Here is an 18,574-nt window from a genome sequence, read left to right as displayed (position 1 = left end):
TTTCCCTGCGAGCCTCCTTTTGAGGTCTGGTAGCAAGAAAAAATCGCTGGGGGCCAGATCTGGAGAAAACGGTGGGTGGGGAAGCAATTCGAAGCCCAATTCATGAATTTTTGCCATCGTTCTCAATGACTTGGGGCATGGTGCGTTGTCTTGGTGGAACAACACTTTTTTCTTCTTCATATGGAGCTGTTTTGCCGCGATTTAGACCTTCAAACGCTCCAATAATGTCATATATACTGTTGATGGTTTTTCCCTTCTCAAGATAATCGATAAAAATTATTCCATGGGCATCCCAAAAAACAGAGGCCATTACTTTGCCAGCGGACTTTTGAGTCTTTCCACGCTTCGGAGACGGTTCACCGGTCGCTGTCCACTCAGCCGACTGTCGATTGGACTCAGGAGTGTAGTAATGGAGCCATGTTTCATCCATTGTCACATTTCGACGGAAAAACTCGGGTGTATTACGAGTTAACAGCTGCAAATACCGCTCAGAATTATCAACACGTTGTTGTTTTTGGTCAAATGTGAGCTTGCGCGGCACCCATTTTGCGCAGAGCTTCCGCATATCCAAATATTGATGAATGATATGACCAACACGTTCCTTTGATATCTTTAGGTTAGGTTAGGTGGCAGCCCGATGTATCAGGCTTACTTAGACTATTCGGTCCATTGTGATACCACATTGGTGGTATCTTTAAGGCCCCTGCTATGTCGATCAACTTCATTTTGCGGTCATTCAAATCATTTTGTGGATTTTTTTTTTGATGTTTTCATCGGTAACCATCTCTTTCGGGCGTCCACTGCGTTCACCGTCCTCCGTGCTCATTTCACCACGCTTGAATTTTGCATACCAATCAATTATTGTTGATTTCCCTGGAGCAGAGTCCGGAAACCCATTATCAAGTTTTTGCTTCCACCGTATTTTTCCCTTCAGAAAACAGTATTTTATCAAAACACGAAATTCCTTTCAAAACACCAACCACTTCGATTTACTCCCCCAGCAAAAAAAAAGCGTTTCAAAAGTAGTGAATTGACGCAGAAGCAGTGAATTTAACATGGGCTTGTCATAGGACGGATGCCTACCATTTCAACAGACGTTGCACTGTTTTTGCATCACTTCTTAAGGTGTGATCCAAATTCAGTGTTTGGATGTGAATTGAAAAATTTTGTGATATTTTGTCAATTAAACAATTTTTTATTTTTTTTATGATTTTTATACCCACCACCATAGAATGGTGACGGGGGTATAATAAGTTTGTCATTCCGTTTGTAACACATCGAAATATCGATTTCCGACTATATAAAGTATATATATTCTTGATCAGGGAGAAATTCTAAGACGATATATCGATGTCCGTCTGTCCGTCTGTCTGTCTGTCTGTTGTAATCACGCTACAGTCTTCAATAATGAAGCACTCGTGCTGAAATTTTGCACAAACTCGTCTTTTGTCTGCAGACAGGTCAAGTTCGAAGATGGGCTATATCGGTCCAGGTTGTGATATAGTCCCCATATAAACCGACCTCCCGATTTGGGGTCTTGGGCTTTTAGATTTCGTAGTTTTTATCCAATTTGCCTGAAATTTGAAATCTAGAGGTATTTTATGACCATAAAGAGGTGTGCCAAAAATGGTGAGTATCGGTCCATGTTTTGATATAGCCCCCATATAGACCGAACTCCCGATTTTACTTCTTGGGCTTATAGAAACCGCAGTTTTTATTCAATTTACCTGAAATTGGAAATCTAGAGGCACTGTAGGACCACAAATACGTGTGCCGAAAATTGTGAGTATCGGTCCATATTTTGGTATAGTCCCCATATAGACCGATCTCCCGATTTTACTTCTTGGGCTTATAGAAACCGCAGTTTTTATTCAATTTACCTGAAATTGGAAATCTAGAGGTATTATAGGACCACAAATACGTGTACCAAAAATTGTGAGTATCGGTCCATATTTTGGTATGGTCCCCATATAAAACGACCTCCCGATTTGGGGTCTTGGGCTTATAGAAACCGTAGTTTTTATCCAATTAGTCTGAAATTGGAAATCTAGAGGTATTTTATGACCATAAAGAGGTGTGCCAAAAATGGTGAGTATCGGTCCATGCTTTGGTATAGCCCCCATATAGACCGATCTCCCGATTTTAATTCTTGAGCTTATAGAAACCGCAGTTTTTATTCAATTTACCTAAAATTGGAAATCTAGAGGTATTGTAGGACCACAAATACGTGTGTCAAAAATTGTGAGTATCGGTCCATATTTTAGTATAGCCCCCATAAGAACGATCACCCGATTTAACTCCTTGGGTTTCAAGAAACCGTAGTTTTTATCTGATTTGCCTGAAATTGTAAATATTCTGGTATTTTAGGCTCACAAAAACGTGTATCGGATTAAGTTTTTATCGGTCCATTTAGTAATGCCTCCATATAGACCGACTTCACTTCTTGAGGGTGTAGAAGGCGCACTGATCATGAAAATTGCTTGAAACTCAATGTAAAATTTCCAGATTTTACTTCTACAAATTTAAGATTTCAAATCAAGACGTTATTTTATAATTTTCTTGCACACTTACAAGAGATGTTAATGATTCCTCTAAAACTCAAACAAAAATGGTTCTTATAAATCCAGAATCTTCGGGAAGTGTCCTCAAGCCCTCCTGAAATTTCAAAGGATACCCTAATATTTGGTTCATGGTGGTGGGTATTTAAGATTCGGCCCGGCCGAACTTAGTGCTGTATATACTTGTTAATGCATTCTTACGTTTGTCTGAAACGTTTGACCTCAAATATTTTAAAAAATTCGCAATTTTCCTAGAATCGATGTAGCATCTCTCTGTTTTTATCTGTTTTTAACCTATTTGAAGCAAAAAAAATCCCTTTTAAAATATGAAAAAAGCGAGTTATAAAAAATGGAATTAAAAGAACTTCCTAAATGCACTGAAAATATTGCCATGTCCTTAAAATACGAATGCAAATTTTGCTTAGCATAGAAGACTCATTTCTCTAATATAGTTTGTTTCCTTGTCCAAAAGTCATTAAACTTTTCAATGAAGTCGTATTATCCTTATAATTAAGTGATTTCACTTAAAAATGGGTATGATAACATGAAAGAAAAAATGTTTGGGCTATGGTCAACTTGACTTTAATAATTCAGAAAAATTCTTTAAATTTAACGAACTTGTCTTTAAATTTGTTGTCTTTTTGCATCTGACTACAAAGCAAAAAATCGTTGTAATATAGGACATGTTTTTTAACACTTTATTTTAAAGACGTTTTTTACTTGAAACATAGCATAATTTCTACTGGAAGTCGAGTCTTAATTTGGAAAATAAAGTTGTCGTTAATTCGTTTTTAAAGGACTTTGCTAGCATATGAAGGAAAAAAGCTGAAAAAGCGCAAGATTAAAATTTGCTTCCTAGAAGCAAGTACACAAAACCCAAACTTAAAAGAGAATTGTGTCTTAAAAGAATCCTTACTTGTATTCTCCGCTTCTTTGACTGGCAATCAATACCAAAATTTTTAAAGTAAAGACAAAATCTTTGGAACCGGGCATGTTTTTTTTTGTTCAGTGTATGTAGTTAAAATAACGAAAATCTTTGGAAGGACATTTTTAGAAGTGCTTTAAAGTTGTGCTTTTAGAAGAACTTCCAAATTTTTTGCTGGGCTGTTTCATAGTGTGGCGTAGGTTGTAAAAACTGCTGAAACAACTATCAGTTGGCTATTATTACAACCTTGTCTTTTTTCGGTTTTGTAGTCTATGAACTTATCGGGCCAACCTTATAAAACAAAAAGACAACTTCTTACAATATTCTACAAAATCTTTTTATACCCACCACCATAGAATGGTGACGGGGGTATAATAAGTTTGTCATTCCGTTTGTAACACATCGAAATATCGATTTCCGACTATATAAAGTTGAACAATTGGATGACAGCTGAACCAAAAACCAATGGAGTGGAAGTTGAGAAAGAGTGGGATTAAAGAGCAATTGGAACCCAGGAGTACAATGCTTGGATCTTGTCACTATCAGCCACTTGCTGCTTGTGTGCTGACCAACACGAGTGGAAATAAAATTGTGGACTGTATTGCGGAGTTGTTGTAATCACAGCAGGAGTGAAATGACCCACCAATATCCAATTGAAGTTGCGGGGAAAGCGACTTGAATTCCTATGTAGTATAAAATCTCCGTATTAGAGATATTATACGCGGGTAAAAGAATAAGAAACACAAGATTTTTCAAGTGGCAATTAATCCTTTATTAAATATAGGTGGCTCACCAGTTGGTAGTCAAAGTGCAAGTGAAGTAATTCTTGGGTTTGCACTTCAGAGAATGTATCGGTATGCGTTTTTACACATTCATTTTTATCGATATATAATTCACAATTAAAAGATACAAATTAATTCTAAACTGTTATACAGAAAATATTTCAATTTGTAACGGTTGAAAATTTTTGAAATTCAAATTTGGAAATTAATTTTTAATAATTAAATGATAAAAATTATAAAAAATAATAAAAATAATGTTGTCTAAACACCAGTTTAGACAAAAGTATATATATTCTTGATCAGGGAGAAATTCTAAGACGATATAACGATGTCCGTCTGTCCTTTACCAGAAATTGGAAATCTAGAGGTATTTTAGAACCATAAAGAGGTGTGCAAAAAATGGTGAGCATCGGTCAATGTTTTGATATGGTCCCCATATAAACCGACCTCCCGATTTGGGGTCTTGGGCTTATAGAAATTGTAGTTTTTATCCAATTTGCCTGAAATTTAAATCTAGAGGTATTTTAGGACCATAAATAGGCGTGCCGAAAATGGTGAGTATCGGTCCATGTTTTGGTATAGCCCCCATATAGACCGATTTCCCGATTTTACTTCTTGGTCTTCTAGAATCCGAAGTTTTTATCCAATTTGCCTGAAATTGGAAATCTGGAGGTATTTTTAGATCATAAAGAGGTGTGCCGAAAATGGTGAGTATCGGTCCATGTTTTGTTATATCTCCCATATAGACCAATCTCCCGATTTTACTTCTTGGACTTATAGAAACTGTAGTTTTTATTCAATTTGCCTGAAATTGGAAATCTAGAAGTATTTTATGACAATAAAGTGGTGTGCCGAAAAGGGCGTGTATTGGTTCATGTTTTGGTATATCCCCAATAATGACCGATCTCCGGATTTTATTTCTTGGAATTATAAAAACCGTAGTTTTTATCCAATTTGTATTTATTTATTGGATCATAAAGAGATACGGCGCAAATGGTGAGTATCGGTCAAAACCGTAGTTTTTATCCAATTTGTATTTATTTATTGGATCATAAAGAGATACGGCGCAAATGGGGAGTATCGGTCAGTGTTTTAGTATAACCCCCATAAGAATGATTTCCCGATTTAACTCCTTGGGTTTCTAGAAACCGTAGGTTTTATCCAATTTGCCTGAAATTTCACTTCTTGAGGGTATAGAAGGCGTACCGATCATGAAAATTGCTTGAAACTCAATATAAAATTTCCAGATTTAACTTCCCGGGTGAACATCTACAGATTTTAGATTTCAAATCAAGACGTTATTTCATAATTTTCTTGCACACTTACAAGAGATATTAATGATTCCTCTAAAACAAAAATGATTCTTACAAATCCAGAATATATGATATAGTCTTCATAGGTAAAATCTTTAAATTTATCTCCGGGAAGTGTATTGGTTGAACCAGGACTGTGGAGTCGAGCCAATTTTGCTCGACTCCGACTCCGACTCCAGCATTTTTCATCAGCTCGACTCCGACTCCGGAGTCGACTCCGGGTAATATAACTAAATCTCGTTTTAATACCAATAATTTGTAGTTCTATTGTGGGGGTACCGTAAGTGGATCGATATAAAGTATCGTATTTATTTATGTGTGCAAAAAAAAGGTCTTAATTTCACATTAGATGCCAATTGAACTCTATATTTAAAATTTAGGGCAATGTTTAATAAAAAAAAAATAATGATATAAATACCCATCATAATATGAGAAGATACCAACAGTATATGTATTTGTGGACCAAAATTATTGATAGCTATATAAAGGTTTATATTCCCATATGCATGAATTTGAATCTGAATCGATTTAGATAAAATTGTATATACTTCTACAAAATCTATGTACCTAAAATTTAAATCTAACGTTATGGGACGTAACACAACTTTAACAAAAAATAAAAATGCAACGAAGGTCTAAAGTCGGGCGGGCCGATTATAATATACTCTGCACAACTTTGTATTTAGATCGACATTTTGATAAAATCTCAAATCAGACTTTTACAAAATCTCGGGCAATATTTGGGAAATATTTGTAATTGTTAAGACAATTTCGCAAAAATGCATTTATGATTCATTCATTGAAAATTTTGAAAATGTTAGTCATTTCTACAAGTTTTCGACTTAGCAGTGAGTATCAGTGAGCATAAAATTTTGGAAAAATATTGCAAAATTTGATATAGAAAGAAAATTTTGCAAAATTTTCTACAGAAACAAAATTTTGACTAAATTTTCTATAGAAATAAAATTTTGGCAACATTTTCTAAAGAAATCAAATTTTGAGCAAATATGTAGAAATAAAATTTTGTATAAAATGTTTATAGAAATAAAATTTGGCAAATTTTTTTTATAGAAATAAAAGTTTGAAAAAATTATCAATAGAAATACAATTTAAAAAAAATTGCGTAGCAAACAAAATTTTGCAAAATTTTCTATAGAAATAAAATTTTGCAAAATGTTCTATAGAAACAAAATTTTGACTAAATTTTCTATAGAAATAAAATTTTTACTAAATTTTATATAGAAAAAAATATTTCTATAGTAATAACATTTTGAATACATTTTTTATAGCAGTGAGTATCAGTGAAAAATTTTGAGAAAATTGGCTACAGAATTAAAATTTGACAATTTTTTCTTATAGAAATAAAATTTTGAAAAAATTATCAATAAAACTACAATTTTAAACATTTTTTTGTGTAGTAAATAAAATTCTGCAAAATATTCAACAGAAAAAAAAATTTACTAAATTTTCTATGGAAATAAAATTTGACAAAATTTTTTTTAGAAATATCATTTTGACCAAATTTTCTATTAAAAAATCTATTACTACAAAATGTTGACCAAATTTTCTAATCTATTACTACAAAATTTTGGCAAACTTTTCTATAGAAATAAAATTTTGACTTAAATTTTTATAGAAATAAAATTATCAAAAATTTTGGTAAACTTTTCTATAGAAATAAAATTTTGACTTAAATTTTTATAGAAATAAAATTATCAATAGAAATAAAATTTTGCAAAATATTCTATAGAAACAACATTTTGACTCAATTTTCTATAGAAATAAAATTTTGACTTAATATTCTGTAGAAAAAAATATTTCTATAGTAATAAAATTTTGAATAAATTTTTTATAGAAATAAAAGTTCGACAAAGTTTGCTATAGAAATAAAATTTTGACAAAACTTTTTTAAAGAAATAACATTTTGACAAAATTTTCTATAAAAAACAACTTTGAAAAAATTTTCTGTCAATATTCCACATATGTATATGGCCTTAAAATAAAATTAAAAAAAATAATTTCGATTGTTCGAAATATTTTAAATAAATTGATATGGGCATTAAAATGGATCGATCCAGCCCATCTGCTAGTCTAACATTCTAGGAAACATAAAAAGATAGCCGTAATTGGAAGTTGATTTTCATTTACAATCATGCTGTACATTGATCGAATGAATAACGCAATGGAAACTAATTTGCGTAAAAACTTGCTTAGTTACAAAAGTGTGAAGTGTTTTAAAAAATTTGGTTTAGCCGGAGTCGGAGTCGAGCAAAATTTGTACGACTCCGACTCCAGCAAAATCTTCAGACTCCGACTCCGGCTCCACAGCCCTGGGTTGAACTGCTCTGCTTGATTTGTCCTCAAACCCCCCTGAAATTTCAAAGGAAACCCTAATATATTTGATTCATGGTGGTGGGTATTTAAGATTCGGCCTGGCCGAACTTCCAACGTATATACTTGTTTTTTTTTTTTTAAATTTTTGTATTTTAATAATTCAAATTAAATTTTAAAATTCTTTCAGCTTACACATAAAATAATCACCTTTTTATTCTCTTTTTTTTTTGTTACAGAAGAAGCAACCAGCTAGAACGCAACCTATACCCATTCCTGAACATTTATTAACCACTAGTCACAGTGTTAGTTCAACAACTGTTGAAAGCTGATAGAATATAAATAGAACAACAACAACAAAAACAAAAACAAAAACAAATTTAACTACAACTATAACTTCTACTAATGCCACTACAACAACATCAACAACAAATAACTATGAAAACTTTACATTGCTGCGTAAATAACCAAAAATAAATAAATAATAATAAAAATACTAAATAAGAAAAGTGAAAAAAAAAAACAAAAACAAACAATTACTTTAATCAATAAAATATAGACATTAAACAAATGCAAGCATTAAGCGCCCAAAAAAGGAAATTTTTCGAAATCCAGACCTTCCATCTATACCTACTACAAATATTTTGTCTTTGGCCACTGTACAAGTAAATTTACACACACACACGCGCGCACATACAGATACACATACACACACAAAAAGTAAACATGCACAAATTTACATAAAACTATAAAGTAAAATAATAGTTGTTTAATGAAACAAACAAACAAAAAAAAACACTGGAAATTGAATTCTTCGTCTTGATACAATAAAAACAAAAATATGGAAATTTTAAAACATGTACTCATGTGTATAAGTCCCTTTGATTTTCAGAGGATGTCTATATGTAGTAGGCATGAAAAGGATATCTGATATAAGGATATATAAAATATCTCTATCACTATATAATTCCCTAGATTCCCCCATAATTACACTATAAACTAGATTTACATGTAGCGTGCTAAGAAGATCCCTTAAAAAAATAGTCTTGCTGTTGTCTTTGGATTTTCTTTTGACTTTTGTTTTCCCCTAACATAATTTTCTTATAATTTGTGTGTAATAAGTACTAGGATTTTATAATCATTTTTTTTTGTCATATATATATATTATGTATGTATGTATAACTAATTATAATGCTATATTTGTTTGTATATTTTCTATAATTATTATTATTATTATTATAATTGTAACATTTATTTTATTTTTAATTTTTTCTTTTATTTTATTTTTTTGTTCTACAAAATAAGTTGTGTATTTTAAATATTATTTACGAAATTTAAAAGACTTTTATAAAGAAGAGAGCAAATCTAATTGAATGCGTAGCACCGAGAAATAAAATAAATAAAAACACAAGGATTTAGTTTTTCTTTTCAATAATGTTTCAATAAAACGTAATTTTATTGAATTTTTTGGGAGATTAATTTACCTTTTACAAAACAATCGTTGGACGGACGTAATCCAGTCACGAATAATAACAAAAGCTTAGATGCCGCAAGACAGTGATGGCGCGACTCGTTAGAAAAATGTAACGAATTGTGCTGAAAGCACAGAGCTGCATCCAGAGCTTAGGGTACATTTTCTAACGAGGGGGAAATTGTCATTTTACAAGATTTTAAGTCCCCATCTAACGAATAAATTTTGACCTTACGAATTTGAACTTAAACATTCCGCCCGCCTTGCAACATCCAGCTATGTTGTAATTGAAATTCATTAATACATAGACATTACATACAATATTTTAATATCAAAATAAATATAAAATGCGATGTCAGTTTCATTTTCAAATTGAGCAATTTTTTTTTATTAGTTCTTTAAATTTTTTTCAAACTTCATGAATTCTTAACTAAATGCTCGTAGAGCCGTTGACCCGGAGGGTCTGCAGTGTCTGGGTTATTGGCCAGGATGACCTACGACACTTATGGTTGGCATTGACCTGACACTATCCAGCCAAACATCGTTAGCTGCGCCAATGGGAATCCAGGACTCGAAAATATTTGTGTCTTTAGAACCCGTGCGTAGACATCGGGCCCTAGAACCAACCCCACCCCGGAAGGACGGTAAAACCTTGGGTCGGCCAGCTGGAGACACTCGAAATGTTCCCGTATCGTATCTGGAGCCGACGACGATGGGGTGACAACACGGGTCAGGTCTGTTACCCGGGCAGAAAAAACCAATTTACTTTCTGCATTGTGTCGGGAGACAGCAACAAGCGGACAAAATGCGTCTTGCGACGTCATCGCTGAGACAAGCCGTAGGCTGAGAGCTAAACTGCTACAAATCATACTGTACCCCGCACACGGGTCGAGGACAGCTCGGACAGGAATTCGACGATCGGACAAGACAAGCAAGAGGACTATAGTGGGACCAAGCGTGACGATTGGTTGTAGAACCAACATCGGATCAGATAGGGGAGCGGTATTCGTGATACAGTACGCGGACGAGTTAACGGACGAACTTGACTTGGACTTTCTCTTCGACAAGGTTTGAGCGGAAGGACGTTGTTGCTGGTCAAATGAATGTAGCAGCGTATGGTGGCTATCTCCACATTCGCGGCACCTCTCGCGACTATTGCAGGTCGATCGCATGTGAGACCTGCCCAGACAGTTTGAACATACCCGATGCAACACTACAGTGCGCAATCGTTGCTCCAAACGCATGTTCAAAAATTTGCGACACGACCGTAGATTGTGACTTCGCATACACAACACACAGACATTCGAGTGCCCTCTTTTATTCACACCTGAATTCTTTTGGGCAGTCCCCGTAGGGGATGACGATGGTTTGGCTACGTTGGTTGCGGATACGTCAGCAGGAGCCGTATCAGCCCCCGACGGAGGGACAACTTTCTGCGTCGGTACTACCCCTTGTGAAGAGGCGACGACTGGGGTCATCCCGACGTCAGGGACCTGCTCGATGGCTGGTAACGGCTCGCGGAGAACCGGTGCAACATTATTTTCTAAAATCTCTTTTTCCTCATCGGACATCGGGACGTCATCCTCGTAGTCAGGGAGAGTCTTAACAATTTCCCTCATATTTTCCATTGTACTGCGAAAAGAAAGATGACGCTTACTATATGAACGATCGAAAACTATTCGGTCAGTATGACCAATTTTACCACCGGTCGTCTTACAACACCGTTTGCCGTTCTCACGTCTGCAACTCTAACGCGACCGTCAGATCCTGGGTGGACGTCATCCACACGACCTAATTTCCACGATGTAGGAGGCAATTGCTCATCACGAATTACTACCAAGTCCCCTACTTCGATATCACGCTGCGGAAATTTCCATTTATACCTTTTCTGTAAGCCTTTCAAATATTCATCTTTCCACCGTAAGCAGAACTGTTGCGACAGCGCCTTCATTTTCCTAAATCGATGCACCAAATGAAGTGGTGATTCCTCCTCTAACTGTTCAGGAGGCGCCAAGATCGGAGATCCTACCAAAAAATGGCCAGGCGTAAGTGCTACCAATTCTTGAGAACTTTCACTCATTGGGCACAACGGCCTAGAATTTAAACAAGCCTCAATTCTCGAAAGAACAGTCGAAAACTCTTCAAATGTAAATTTGAATCCTGATGCATGTTTCCTAAAATGCGTCTTGAAGCTTTTGACAGCAGCTTCCCAGAGACCACCCATATGTGGCGCCCCGGCAGGGATAAACTGCCAGGAAAGCTGCTGAAACTGGTATGCGGAACACACCTTATCACGTCCTTCTTTAAAAACACATCTCAAATCCTTTTCCATTTCGCGTGAAGCGCCTACAAAATTTGTACCATTATCCGAAAAAATGGTCTTGGGACAACCGCGTCGAGATATAAATCTGTGAAAAGCGGCCAGAAACGTTGTCGTAGACAAGTCTGATGTGGCTTCCAAGTGTATGGCCTTCGTCGAAAAGCATACAAAAACGCAAACATAACCCTTTGTTATCTTACATGCGCGCCCTATAAATGACTTAATTTCGAAAGGCCCCGCAAAATCAACGCCAGTCGTAGTAAACGGTCTGGTAAGTACAGTTCTCTCCGGTGGGAGAGCCGCCATGATCTGCGTACAAGACTTCTTCCTATCCAACAGACACCGTTTACACCGGTTAATAGTCGATCTAATCAAAGATGTTAAACGAGGAATCCAATACTCAATCCGAATAAGACGTAGAACCAACTGGTTCCCTCCGTGAATAGATATGTCGTGAACATATTTCACTAGTAACCTAGCGAATCTACTATTATACGGCACTATAATTGGATGTCGCTCACTATACGACAGGGTAGGACACCTACTCAAACGACCATTCAACCTCATAACCCCCTCCTCATCCAGGAATGGATTCAATGACAACAACGAGCTCCTGGAACCTAACGGTTTCTTTTCCCTCAAACAATAGTACTCATCTGGATAATGAGCCCTTTGAGAAAGAACAGCTAGACGTAATCTCACTGCCTTTAATTCGGTTGCCGTCAACGTCGTGCCGTGATACACATTTCGACTAGCATGTGAATAATGGGTCCTGTGATAAAACCTAAATATATATGCGATGACTCGTAGAGCCCTATCTAACGAAGAAAACCTCTCTAAAATGTCCTCGTAGTTCGTAAAAAATGATGCGTGAGTCCTGACCGCCCGTACCTCAACGTCAGTCTCAAGAGGGGTGAAATCATTTATATCCCACTGAGAACTATCTGAGCAGAGCCACTCTGGTCCATGCCACCAAAGCGACGAAACCGCCAACTCTGCAGGCGACACTCCGCGACTTCCCAAGTCGGCCGGATTGTCCTCAGAGCGAACATGGTACCAATTCTGTCCCCCAGTATTCTCCTGAATCCTACATACGCGATTCGCAACGAAAGTAGACCACGTAGATGGCGTCTTTCGAAGCCAAGAGCGGACGATCGTAGAATCCGTCCAACAATAAACACGTCGAAATTCAATATCTAACTCCCTGGCTATAGACTTGTAAAGTTCTGAGGCCAAAACTGCCCCACAAAGCTCCAAACGTGGCAAAGATATAGATTTGATGGGGGCTACCTTAGTCTTACAAGATAGCAAATGGGTGAAGATATGTCCCTGCGGCGTAACCACACGAACATATACTACCCCCGCGTATGCTTTTTCCGAGGCGTCGGAAAAAACATGTAATTCTACCTCACAGTCTGTGGAGTAATTGACCCATCGAGGAATACGAACGTGATTCACATCCTGATAGGTCTCGACAAACTTTCGCCATTGTCGCTCAGTTTGTAACGGAAGAGACTCGTCCCATCCTATCTTATCCAACCAAACCTGTTGCATAATTATCGTCGCCACTATAATAACTGGCCCCAGCCAGCCAACAGGGTCAAATAGCCTAGCTATAGCCGATAAAACCTCTCTCTTCGTAAACCGAGATTTTCGCTCAATCGGTTTCATCTCAAAATAAAACAAGTCTAACTGCGCATTCCACCTAATGCCCAACGGTTTCGAACTACTGGCCTCAACAAATGCCAGTAATTTGGCGTCAACCAAATGGTCAGCCGGAAGCGATTCCAAAATGGCTAGCTCATTAGAAGTCCACTTCCTCAGTTCGAACTTTGCCGATGATAATACCCTAATCAATTGATCCCTAGATTCAACAGCAGTATCCACGTCATGGTACCCTGTCAAAACATCATCCACGTACATGCACCTTCGTAGAATATGTGCCGCGTGGGGATAGTCATCTTCGGAGTCATCGGCCAATTGCAATAACGTCCGTATGGCTAAATAGGGAGCACAATTCACTCCAAATGTCACGGTCTGCAGCTCATAGTCTTGTACATCTTTTTGTGGGGAGTCTCTAAAGACAATTCGCTGCAGAGAAGTATGGGCCGAATTTACCCTAATTTGGCGGTACATCTGTGTGATGTCGCAATTAAAAACATATTTGAAAAATCTCCACCTCAAAATCAAATGAACCAATTCCAATTGTAATGTGGGTCCCACATAAAGAATGTCGTTCAGACTTTTACCATTTGAGGTCTTATGCGAAGCATTAAAGACAACTCGAAGTTTGGACGTCAATTTGTCCGGATTGATTACCGGGTAGTGTGGCAAATAACACACAGTTTGATCTGCAGGAGAAGTCGACGACACTGGTCTCATATGTTGCAAGTCCAAATATTCTTTAATCACCCCGTCGTACATTAATTTTGTTTCAGGCTTTCGTAAAAGCGAAGCCTCACCACAAATAAACTGCTTCAAACAACTTGTCCGCGAATGTCCAAGCAAGACTTGTCCCTTTAATTCGGGTTTTATCGGAAGAGTCACTACGTATCTTCCATAGGAATCCCTATATGTGGTATTCTTAAAATTTTCTTCACAAAATTTATCTGCGGGAGAACAAATTGCCCGTCTTGGTAAGTCCTCTAATTCCCAAAACCGAAGAAGAGTCTTGTCAAGACCATCTTCTTCCATAAATTCAACAGTCGTTGAAAAAACCGTCACATTAGAAGTGGGAATTGAACCAGTAATGAGCCAACCGAAGACTGTCTGTTGAGCAATCAACGATCCTAAAATACCAGACCGAACCCCCAGTAATATAATTCTGGGATACACGTCTGCCCCCAACAATAAATCAACCGGACGGCTATCGAACAGATTAGGATCAGCCAAACGCAAATTTGGCAAACGTGACATATAATTCCGACTCACTTGGAAAGACGGTAAATTCCCAGAAATCTTAGGCAGGACCAACGCAGTCGCCTCTACCAAGACCGATTCATCTATTGGTGACCCTATACTCAGAGGGCAAATACCGCGAGAAGTTATCGAAACCGATTGATTCACGCCTGATATTGAAGACACCGCACTCGTTGTCGAAATTCTAAGCAACTTTTGCATATTTTCGGTAATAAAGGAGGCTTCCGATGCTGGGTCAATAAGAGCCCGAGCTGGGTACGTCATACCCTGATGAACGATGTTCACCATAGCCGTCCCTAATAGTACCGACCTGTTCTGGGAAACATGAAACACTTGCCTGGCCGAAGTACCAGACACGATTCCAGACGAAGTGGAAGGCTGCGGGTCAATCAAACCGCTAGAATCCGTAGGACGAGCGGCCGAAACTGTCGAGGACGTAGTCGCCACATTCGTAGAATGGCAAGAATCTCGATGAAGCAAAGTATGATGCCTTCCTTGACACTTCTCACAACTGCGAGATGTAGCACAGTTGTTAACGTCATGTCTACGAGATAGACAATTGAAACAACAGCGGTACCGTTTCACAGCAGTCAACCGATCATTCACAGAAAGATTCCTAAATTTCGGACAAACACGAAGATGATGGCTTTGTCGTGGACAAAGAACACACATCTTATCGACGGAATCTCTAGAAGAATGAGAAGTGCATTGCGAATTACGCGACCTAGATGGCGAAGATTTCGGAGCTGCATTCGTAAAATGCGTTCGCAGTTTCCTGCCATCAGTTTTCTTCGAAGCATCGATACCCTTCAAATCGCGGAGACACGTGAGTGTCTGAATCCTTTCCGTAAGAAAACGATCCATGTCCACCCAAGACGACAACGCAGACTTATCACTTATACCCTGTTCCCACAAAGTAACACTAATCTTCGGTAGACGTTGCACACACAAATATATCAAAATCGGATCCCAATCGTTCGTAGGAACGTTATTCACAGCCATCGCCGAAATACATGCGTTTATACCACGCTGCAAGTTCTTCAACCCAGAACTTGTCTCAGTGTCTAAGACCGGAAGGTCAAAAAGTAGTTTCAACTGATTGCTGACTAAAATTCTCAAGTTGTCATAAGTTTCCTTTAACGTCCTCCAAGCTAACTCGAAACTCCTATCAGTGAGAGGAAATCTTCTTACAACTTCACGGGCGTCGCCACTAGTCTTTTTGAGCAAATGACACAAGCGCTCAATATCACTCAGACGGGAATTTTTTACATAAACAGCAGTAAACAAATCCCTAAATGTTGGCCAAGACTGAAAGTCACCATCGAAAACCTCAATATCGCATGGTGGTAAAGCCAAACTATGGACCGCACCATGGTCAACACCTAACAAAAGAGAATTTCCCGATACATCCACATTACCAGAACGAGCAGAAATATCCGCCACATCGGCCTGCTGTATAGGAGTTGACGCCCTAGGAACGGCTTTTAGACCGTCTATCTTCCTTTCGATAGAGGAAACAATACGAATATAGGCATCATAAGTTGCCTCATACTTGCCGTCAGCAGATTCTACCTTTCCCTTATCTGAATCCTCCTGAAGATCGTCTAAACACTCCTCATACCTCTCTTTCACTCTCTCCCAGAGTGATTTCGCCTCTTCGACCTGAGCCCTTAGAGAATAAACATCTAAATTCTCCTCCTTCAAAGAGCTAACCCGTGTCCCAAACTTCACAACCGCATCAGCGGCTCTAATGAATCGCGCGAATGTATTAACTGGCATATTGAAAATAATTTAGCGTCACAAAAATTCACAAAAACTCGTAAAGTATGTGAACACGCACTTATCGACAGCGAAAACTGGCCGAAAAATCAATAAATTTGCACAAAATGCCCAAAAATGCAAAAACAAAAATTTACAAAATTTTTCTTTCAGTGTATCAAATTCTCACACTGCACCGAAATTACCACAAAATTTCTTGAAGTGTAAACAATTGTTCGTAAAACAACCACTTCAAAACTTAAAATCAAAAATTTCAAACAATTTGTAAACTATTGGACTATTTTTCTCTCAGTGTAGAAACAATTAATTTTCGTTCAGTGTACCGAATCACAACATATTTTCCCCTTGTACCAAAAATAGGCAAATTATTCAAGTTGAATTCAAAAAATCTCAAAATTCTACTAAAATCTTCGAACTAATTCTCTCAGTGTATGAATGAATTTACGAAAATTACGCTCAGTGTATCGAAGAATACTGCCGCTGTATCAAAACTTCACACACGAAATCCAGATGATCAAAAAATTCAACAAATTATAAGAAATTATAAAAAAATGTCTGTAAGACCAAATGTAGGGTGCACGGACTGTAAAATACACCTCTACACTTCCACGCCAGATAATCTCCCCAAAAAAAATTCAAAATCACAAATAATAAAAAATATAGAAATAAAAATATATATACGTAATATATACGATAAAATAAAAATTATACGATCGTACCGGACCCCTGTAGGGTGCACAGTGACCAAAACGATAATTTTTACTAATGCGCGTAACGCTAATGGGTCATACAACACGATAACCCAAAAAACTCAATTTCAAAAATTTTTATAATTTTCTTCAAAATATTTACAACTCGCGGCCCCGTGAGGGTTAACAAATAAACCAAAGAAACACAGCTCAAAAAAAATATGTATGTATATACGTGTGTGTATCACTGATCATACGTAGGTATGTAATTCAAACGTTGACTGCAGTGACGATTGATGTTTGTTTACAATAGTAATACGACCAACAGAGCCTTTGGAGTCTGCGTGTATTTTGTTATTGTTTTATTTACTTCAAGTTAAAGGCAACGTAATTGCAAATAATGTTTTGAAGTAAATAAGCACTGTCAACGTTTAAATTCACCACACAACACCAATATATACAATAGATTTTTCACTTTTTATTTTGATTATTCTTTCACTTGAATATCATTTAACAAAACGAAATTAAACAAACGAAAGAAATGTACGTACGTATGTAGCAACGAATGTGTGTTTTTTGAAATGCAATTTGCCGTCGGCAAAACGAAATAATTGAATCAATGTTGTAAAACGACCGCGGTTTAAATTTAAAACACTCGCGATTTGCTCAATTATTTTAATAAAACACTGACATACGCACCTGTGTGTTGATAAATAATTATTTAAATAAATTTTCAATATAAATCCTTCACAAATATGGCTGCAAAGTGGCTGCTTTTTGTTGTTGCTTCACAATATCAGCACTTTCCTTTGAAAAAAAGACAAAACAAAATCCTTTATTAATTGCTGTAAGCAAGTATCCGGCTCGATTGGACCAATGAATGCGTAGCACCGAGAAATAAAATAAATAAAAACACAAGGATTTAGTTTTTCTTTTCAATAATGTTTCAATAAAACGTAATTTTATTGAATTTTTTGGGAGATTAATTTACCTTTTACAAAACAATCGTTGGACGGACGTAATCCAGTCACGAATAATAACAAAAGCTTAGATGCCGCAAGACAGTGATGGCGCGACTCGTTAGAAAAATGTAACGAATTGTGCTGAAAGCACAGAGCTGCATCCAGAGCTTAGGGTACATTTTCTAACGAGGGGGAAATTGTCATTTTACAAGATTTTAAGTCCCCATCTAACGAATAAATTTTGACCTTACGAATTTGAACTTAAACACTAATAAATCTAAAAACAAAAACAAAAACACCCATAAAATATTATTAAATTTCTTATTGCATATTTATAAAATGTGTAACAACAAAAAAAAAAATAAACCAGAAACGCATAATTTATACAGATTTTATAAAACCAAAACATTAAGAATATTTAGATGCATAATAAATATATACGTTTTGATTTAAAGATATTTTATTGTTTTAATTTATTTGTTTTTAAGCGCAATAGTTTTAATTATTAAACAAAAAAATTAAAAA

The 18,574-nt window shown here is 36.6% G+C and overlaps 2 protein-coding genes across 5 annotated transcripts in view; one reads left to right on the top strand and one right to left on the bottom strand.

Moving 5' to 3' along the window:
- Gprk2 (G protein-coupled receptor kinase 2) overlaps positions 1 to 9,279 on the top strand; it is a 647,504-nt gene extending 638,225 nt beyond the window's left edge. For all 4 annotated transcript variants that reach the window (XM_075292157.1, XM_075292156.1, XM_075292158.1 and 1 more), the window contains exon 14: positions 8,149 to 9,279. In XM_075292157.1, coding sequence (XP_075148272.1) covers positions 8,149 to 8,241 — 93 coding nt within the window. In that variant the 3' untranslated portion in view covers positions 8,242 to 9,279. The remainder of the gene's footprint in view (positions 1 to 8,148) is intronic.
- A 44-nt stretch (positions 9,280 to 9,323) lies between these two features.
- On the bottom strand, positions 9,324 to 18,310 carry LOC142222162 (uncharacterized). Its single transcript, XM_075292159.1, has 2 exons — positions 17,787 to 18,310; positions 9,324 to 11,012 (listed from the first exon to the last, which is right to left on the bottom strand). The coding sequence occupies exon 2, from the start codon at positions 11,006 to 11,008 to the stop codon at positions 9,884 to 9,886; it is 1,125 nt and encodes a 374-aa protein (XP_075148274.1). The 5' UTR covers positions 11,009 to 11,012; positions 17,787 to 18,310; the 3' UTR covers positions 9,324 to 9,883.
- Positions 18,311 to 18,574: the final 264 nt, after the last annotated feature.

Source organism: Haematobia irritans, chromosome 1 (assembly GCF_050003625.1).
Source record: "Haematobia irritans isolate KBUSLIRL chromosome 1, ASM5000362v1, whole genome shotgun sequence".
In the NCBI taxonomy this organism is placed as follows: Eukaryota; Metazoa; Arthropoda; class Insecta; order Diptera; family Muscidae; genus Haematobia; species Haematobia irritans.
This window is presented reverse-complemented; position numbering and strand designations above follow the sequence as displayed.

Excerpts from the sequence above, each read along its gene's own strand:
- LOC142222162 (XM_075292159.1), bottom strand. The coding sequence starts at position 11,008 with ATGGAAAATATGAGGGAAATTGTTAAGACTCTCCCTGACTACGAGGAT.